Source organism: Parasteatoda tepidariorum, chromosome 5 (genome assembly GCF_982258835.1).
Source record: "Parasteatoda tepidariorum strain Cologne lab strain chromosome 5, Ptep-v5.0, whole genome shotgun sequence".
Lineage (NCBI taxonomy): Eukaryota > Metazoa > Arthropoda > Arachnida > Araneae > Theridiidae > Parasteatoda > Parasteatoda tepidariorum.
Genome location: NC_141759.1, coordinates 3,652,215 through 3,659,253, shown reverse-complemented (window position 1 = coordinate 3,659,253; position 7,039 = coordinate 3,652,215). Strand labels below are relative to the sequence as shown.

Genomic DNA, 7,039 nt, shown 5'->3' with positions numbered 1-7,039 from the left:
GTTCTGCTTTACGTCACCTGCAGCCCATTTCGATCTCCAATAGATTTGAAGGAGAAGAAAGTTTTGCTGATGGATGAGTTTTGCACGAGAAAACTTGTTTCACCAATCAGGTTTTTATAATGATTTCGATATTTCTTAATTTGTGGAATATATAATAGTCACTCCCAATGAGAGACGTGGTTCACGGATTTTCTGTCGTTGCAAAGAAAAATGCAGCATATCCGTAAATTTATGCGTGCAGTAAGAATGGCATTGCAAAAGTCAAATCTTATAACTTAAGGGACAGATATAGGTAGCCAGAAACGTACTCTTCACGCTCTGGCCGCTTCCGTTCTTAAGCAAACTGAAAACAAATATGTAAAATTTGAATTAAATTTTAATGAAGAAAAAAATAAACCAAAAAATTCAAACTAGTTCATTGTTTGCTTACATTTATCTTCTTTGAAAATAAAATTGATTTTCATTGAAGATTTCGTACAGCAAGACGCTAGATGAGTATAGCTTGAGCGTGTAGTTTAATCATTTTGGAAGGCTACCCATGAAATTAGCTCGTATTATTTTCAAAGTTTCAAATTAATACTCATGGCATCCAATTACTCAAATGAGTTTCCAGTTTGGGCTCTTCTTCCCAAGCGTGAAACTAATGTAACATCTTTTCTTAATAAGTATCCCGAGTATGATGGACGAGGCATCACAATAGCAATTTTTGATTCTGGTGTCGATCCTGGTGCTAAGGGACTACAGGTGCTTTATTTTATTTTGTCTCAACCCCAATGTGCTTTTATTAAATCTCAGTAGTATTCTTAATAAATGTCTAAGTTATTGCTGAGTGACATTAAACAATTTTATGACCGATGTTAAGTTAATGGATGCTTAGAATTTTTATAACCGTCGTTGAATATTTCCGTATCGTGATCTGTCTCGCCAAGATGCCAAATAGAATTTAAATTTGCAAATTGTAAAGAAAAAAAATATGTAGATGTTTACCTGGGGTGGCTACGAGTTATACCTTTTGAGTTGGTCCCTTTCTGTGATGTTTTTTTTAGTTTCTCGCGGGCCACTGCCCGGAAGTTTCCAAGACTTGGTAATTTTTCTGCCACATATCACGCTACGGTAATCTCCCCCCAATTTTTGAGTTTATGGAGGGCTTTGAGACTCGACAGATGTAACATTCATCAGTCAACATTTACTACACTTAGAATCTTCGCCCGGCAGGGATTAAACCCACTACATCTTGGAAATGGAACCATGCCCCACCAACAAGGCTATCCCAGCCCCAACCTTCTTCTACCACTATTCCTTCTATTATCCAATTATCTCCACCTACCACAAGCCGAGTGCCCTCAACAAAGTATTGAAAAAATTTATAAAGGACTTTTTGGTGGAACTAACTGGCATTTATGTTACTTGGAGAGGAAGACATCCCACGGTTAGCCTGATTGCAAAGGGACAGAATATAAGCAGAATATTTTCAAATGTTCTGCAACAGGACTTATTAATTTATACAAATATTCTGCAAGCATTTCACAGTGAAAAAGTCAACTTTATGTTAAAATACTATTATTTTCATTTATTAAAATACAGGATCATACACAGATACAATACATTATTTTTTAAGCCGAGGCAAACATTCTTGATATGTTACTTTTTCAATTTGGAAGTAAAAAATTTTGTTAATGACGGGGATGTGGATAAATTATTAATAAAATGCCAAAGGTCGGAACATTAAAAAAATAGGGGCTGCCTTAAAAATCTTTCTGAGGGACAAGTGCCCAGATGGTGCACCATTTGCAAACACGAACATTCACTGGTCTGTTGTTCCAACAACTTCTTCATCTCCATTGAAAGCATTGGGTCTATTAAAAACGGTGTCACTTATTCAAGATACAAATTGTTCTGCAGGACTTCGTTTGTTCTGCTATGTACGTCACAATTTTAGACACAATCTGCTTCTGAGGGGGGGGGGGATCCATGATTTGCATGAAATCTTCCACGATTTGCTGTATAATCTTAAAATGAAGTTGAAGGAAGTCTAAAAATTTACTCCTCCAAAAATTACATTTTTGTAACAGTCTCCTTTCCCTCCAATGTATAGATATATTCCTTTCATTTTTGAATTTTAACTGCCCTTTATTACACTGATAAAAGAAGAAAAAAACTGTCTAGGCCTTAAGTTATATAGTATTTTATACATTTAAATTTTATTTTTTGCCTAGTTTATGCAAATATTAAATAGCATTTTATGTCGATCAAGTTTTAAATAAATGTTCTCAGGAGATCAAAGGATCTTAACTTGCCAGTTTTTAACAGAGTATTTACATTATTGGTTGGGCACATTGTGAAGAGCAATATTTCGGCATCGTGATCTGTCGTCGCATCAACTACATAGTGCCAAAAAGCATTTTAAACATGCATTTTTAAAAAAATAAAATAAAAAACATGTTAAGCTTTGCAAATGGGTGTTTACAAGTTAATCCCCTTCTGTGATTTTTTTAAATTTCTTGTAAGCCTCTTCTCAAAAAAGCACCAAGACTTGATGATTATTTTACAATACTCTTAAGATTAAAATAAAAGGTGAGACAATAAGCTGTTGTCTGGCTTCAAACTTTTTTCTAATTGTTCTTCAAATTGCATAAAAATATATATAAATTCAATAGAAACTAATTTTTATAATTGTTTTAAAAAAAACAATAATTTGTTTTCCCAGAAAACGAGTGATGGGAAGCAGAAAATCGTTGAAATGATGGATGGTTCTGGAGCTGGAGATGTGGACACTTCTAATGTTGTTGAAGCTGAGAATGGATTTATTACTGGGCTCACCGGAAATAAATTGAAAGTAAGTACTCCTATTTATTTCGAGAAATAACTAAATTTATGTCTCTTAAAATTTAAAAAAAGGAATAATTATAATAATAGCAATCAATAATGTTAGTCTGGTACCTGTTGAATTGAAATTTCATGCCCTTTCATGTTAACATATTTGAGAAATAATAATTTTTTATTGTTTATCAAATATATTGATTTATAGATAAGTTAAAAGAACTTATATTTTTATGTGAACTTATACTTCATATAAGGAATTTAAGACAAAGCATAAAATATTTTTTTACTTATTCTTTTAAATGAACTAGGAAAACTCAGTTGAAACAAAATGAAAAACCTTTAGGCTTTTTTTTTCCTTCTTACTCTGGTTTTGAATATATATTCAGGGGAAGAAAAATTGCTAATCTTATATACAACTTTTCTATAGGTGCCATCTGATTGGAAAAATCCAACAGGAAAGTATCATTTAGGAGTCAAAAATGCTTATGAGTTATATCCCAAGATTTTGAAAGAACGAATTATAGTAAGTTATTAGCATGATTCATGAATAATGTTTTGATATTTTTCATTTATAATACTAAAAGTCATGCCGCCTTTTAAAAGGAATTTTGCTTTTTTTCCCCTTCTGATTTCCATCATAAAATTGTCTATAATTAAAAAAAAATTTATATGTTGAACAGAGGGACATTTGTAAATTGTACAAAAGTAATTGAAGTTTCTTATATTTTCTACCTAATATGTTGTTTCTGTGTTTTTATGACTTTTGCATAAAATATGTAAAGATTTAGAGTCAAGAAATTTTATAAGGATGAATTGGGAGTCGTTTATTTATTTACGGTTTTTAGAGTATAATATCAAATTTTGTTTAATGGAGATGTTTGAAAATTGAAAAATATTTATGATTATGTCAAACATGTATTTTCTGTATTTTTTTATTCATACTTGCATCTTTAATCTATATGTTTAGAATCCGTATAAAAATTTAAGAAATTAGTTATCAAAAATTAATATATAATAATAATAAAATAATCTTCATAAACAGTTGGAGTTATATAGACAAGAGCAGAGAGTTCAATGACATCAAAATTTGTTTGATTGCCTAAAGACTCTCTCTTTGTTGCAGCAACACAAAAAAGCTGTAGTTTTTCTGCAGATACATCAAAAATTATACTTCTGAAATAATGACTGTATCATTGCTTAATTTACCAAAGATTAAAAGTTTCATTATTTTTTTTTTAAATTGATGATTTTAAAGTGTCTTCACATAAACTATAGAGATTTTGTAGACAATATACATTTTTTTATCATAACTAGAGAATTACTGCTTCACATTCGTTACAAAATAATTGAAGTATTTTTAATGTTAAGATTGCACCAAAAAAAACTATACTTGACTGTCTTCAAAAATTCTTTAATTCTGTAGAAAAATGGCAATTGCTTAGACAACCAATCAGATTCCATCTAGGTATGTGTTAAAGACTGGAGTCCATGAACTAGGTTAGTGTACTGAAGAGGTGCTTCAGTCATATCTCCTTACGCTTAACTGAATTTAATTGATTCAAAACAAATATGTTTCTGCAAAAGCTTTCACTTTTACTTCTGTTCTGTGTTCCTCATCTATAATTTTAATGACATTTACAATTATCCATAAAACAATGTTACAAATGTATTTATTTAGATTTTATTAAAAGTTAGTTTTTAATTTAAATTTTATTAAAAGTTAGTTTTTTAATATTGCAGTTTCCAATGAATCTTTGAATGGATCTTCGTTAAAAAAATTCATTTCAAACTTGCAAAGAAGAAAAATAAAAATTTTTAATTAAAATAAATGAGATTAAAGTAAATTAAAATGACTAAATCTAAAATAAGTGACCTAAAATGTGTTTATAATTTTATGGCAGAGGTTTTTGATTGTTTTGTTATTTTTGTCCCGAAATATATTTATTGAATCATAATAATATAATTTAAGTTTTGAAAAAGAAAATATTATTCAAAGTTTCTTTGTTTCTATAAATATATAGAAAAAATAGGTGAAGTTATATTATTGTAAACTGCTTTTATCTAAAAAGTTTTGTATTTAATTTTGTCATCTAAACTTATTTCAGAAAGATAGGAAGGAAGCATTTTGGGATGCTGATCACAAATATCAATTGGCAGAAGCGAGTCGAGCCTTGCACGAATTTAACAGTCAACATACATCTCAAGTAAGACCTTTTGTTTTTTAATAATTTGAAAATTGACATTTTTGTACATGGTTTAAGATTTTATTTGTGCTTTTTATAGCTTACTGTTGAAGAGAAATTCAAGAAAGAAGAATTAGAAACTCAAATCGAAATTTTGAATACTCTTGAAAAAAAATATTGTGATCTTGGTCCAACATATGATTGTGTTGTATTTCATGATGGAAAATGCTGGAGGTAATCGAAAAATTTATTTTTAATGTATTGTTTTCCAGGATCCAACTATTGAAATTTGATGAAGCTCATGCTTTTTAAAACCAGTCTATCGAAAAGGAAAGTAAAACTATTTTCGAAAAACAAAAATAATTTCATTTCTATCATATCCTTAATCAAATATATTAAAGTCAGTGTATAATTTTCATTATAGTTAATAATGATCTGTCTTCTGGCGTAGTGAAAATAGTAAAACAAGCAAAATTTTAGAGAAAACTTTGAATTAACAAAAACGTTATTTGGAAGAGGAAAAAGGGAACATATAACACTTATCAACTCCTGTGACATTTACAATAACCAATCAGAACATGTTTATAATGAGGGTGAGGTAAAGAAAAACTGTAACACAACACTTATAATTGATATTTAATTTATTTTTAATGTAATTAGAGAAACAGAAATTTTCTCCTCACAGGGTTCCTTTTCTTCTCCTTAAATCTAAAGTTGATTAATCTTTTATCACTGCACTGTGCTTTAATAAACGATAGAAGGTCAAAGTGTCAGAGCCACCACAGGATAAATATAATCTATGAAAGAATTCATCAAATTTCGAAAAGTAAGAATTGTTTGAAAGATGGACTGAAGAAATTGCTTTAATCGTATTTTTTTTATGGATTGCGTAATAAGGCTTTAGGTGTCACTTTTTTTAATGAAAGGGCAATAGTGAAAGAGAAAAAATTGTTTCCAAGCAGGCCTAAGAAGAACTATTGAAATTATGAAAACCTACATTTAATAAAAAAATTTTTTCCAACATTTTTAATATGTGTTTTACCCATTCCATTGCAGACTATACATAATCTGTAATTTAATATAAAATAATGACTAGCTGGAATCTTATTTATTTGTTTTATAACCGTTGTTGAACAGCTGACTCAATTTTTGGGTTCACGGCTTCTAGTATTCAACCAGGAACCTGTGGCACGACAGCGCGGAGCGCTACCAAATGAACATTAGATGGATATATAATGCCAAGGGGGAAAATATTTTTTTGACATAACAAGGTTTTCGAGATATCGAAAGTGTCCTGTGTAATCAAAATCCACATACTTGTGAGTTTTAGGTTTCATTTTGAGTAAAATATAAAATCCACATATATCTAAACATACAAAAATTAGTTTATAAAACTTTCCGAAACACAAATATGTAACGGCTGGGAGTAAGAAAGGAAATGAGAACATTTCATCTTGCACAAGATGGCTAACAAAAATTATGAGGAAACCATTTTAAACATTATAACAATGTTAAACGTCATTTTTAAAATTGGTATGAAAGTTAAATTCCAGGAAAATTAATGACATTTAAAATTATACAATATTTTGTACTGTATATAAATGTTGTATACTTCATTTGTAACTCATTTTTTAGGGCAGTTATTGATACTTCAGAAGAAGGAGATTTAGAAAATTGTGATCTTCTTGGTAGCTTTTCCGAAACATATGAATTTGCCAGACTTACTGAAATGGGTATTCCTCTAATTTCTCTGCACTTTAAATTACATTTTGACAGTATTTCGCTAAAAGAATCTCAAGTTATTTGAGGTTTATGCATTCTTTATGAATATCATTTTATTTTTCATATTTTGTTTTTGAGATTTAAAGTGAAAAATATGTGTAAAGAACTTAAGTACTCGATATTTCTGAATCTAACCTTAGAGAACTTTTAGAAATTTTTTAAAGCTAAAGTTTGGTTGCCAGTTTATAATCGAATTACTAACTTTGAAAAACTTCAGGAGAATAATGCCTATTGAAATAATTCTCCTTGCG

General features: G+C 29.6%; 1 protein-coding gene across 1 annotated transcript in view; it reads left to right on the top strand.

Moving 5' to 3' along the window:
• Positions 1 to 291: 291 nt before the first annotated feature.
• TppII (Tripeptidyl-peptidase II) overlaps positions 292 to 7,039 on the top strand; it is a 69,830-nt gene continuing 63,082 nt past the window's right edge. Inside the window, exons 1-6 of the mRNA XM_043042603.3 lie at positions 292 to 744; positions 2,708 to 2,836; positions 3,251 to 3,346; positions 4,929 to 5,027; positions 5,107 to 5,240; positions 6,642 to 6,739. Of these exons, the coding sequence (XP_042898537.2) occupies positions 583 to 744; positions 2,708 to 2,836; positions 3,251 to 3,346; positions 4,929 to 5,027; positions 5,107 to 5,240; positions 6,642 to 6,739 (718 nt within the window). The 5' untranslated portion in view covers positions 292 to 582. The remainder of the gene's footprint in view (positions 745 to 2,707; positions 2,837 to 3,250; positions 3,347 to 4,928; positions 5,028 to 5,106; positions 5,241 to 6,641; positions 6,740 to 7,039) is intronic.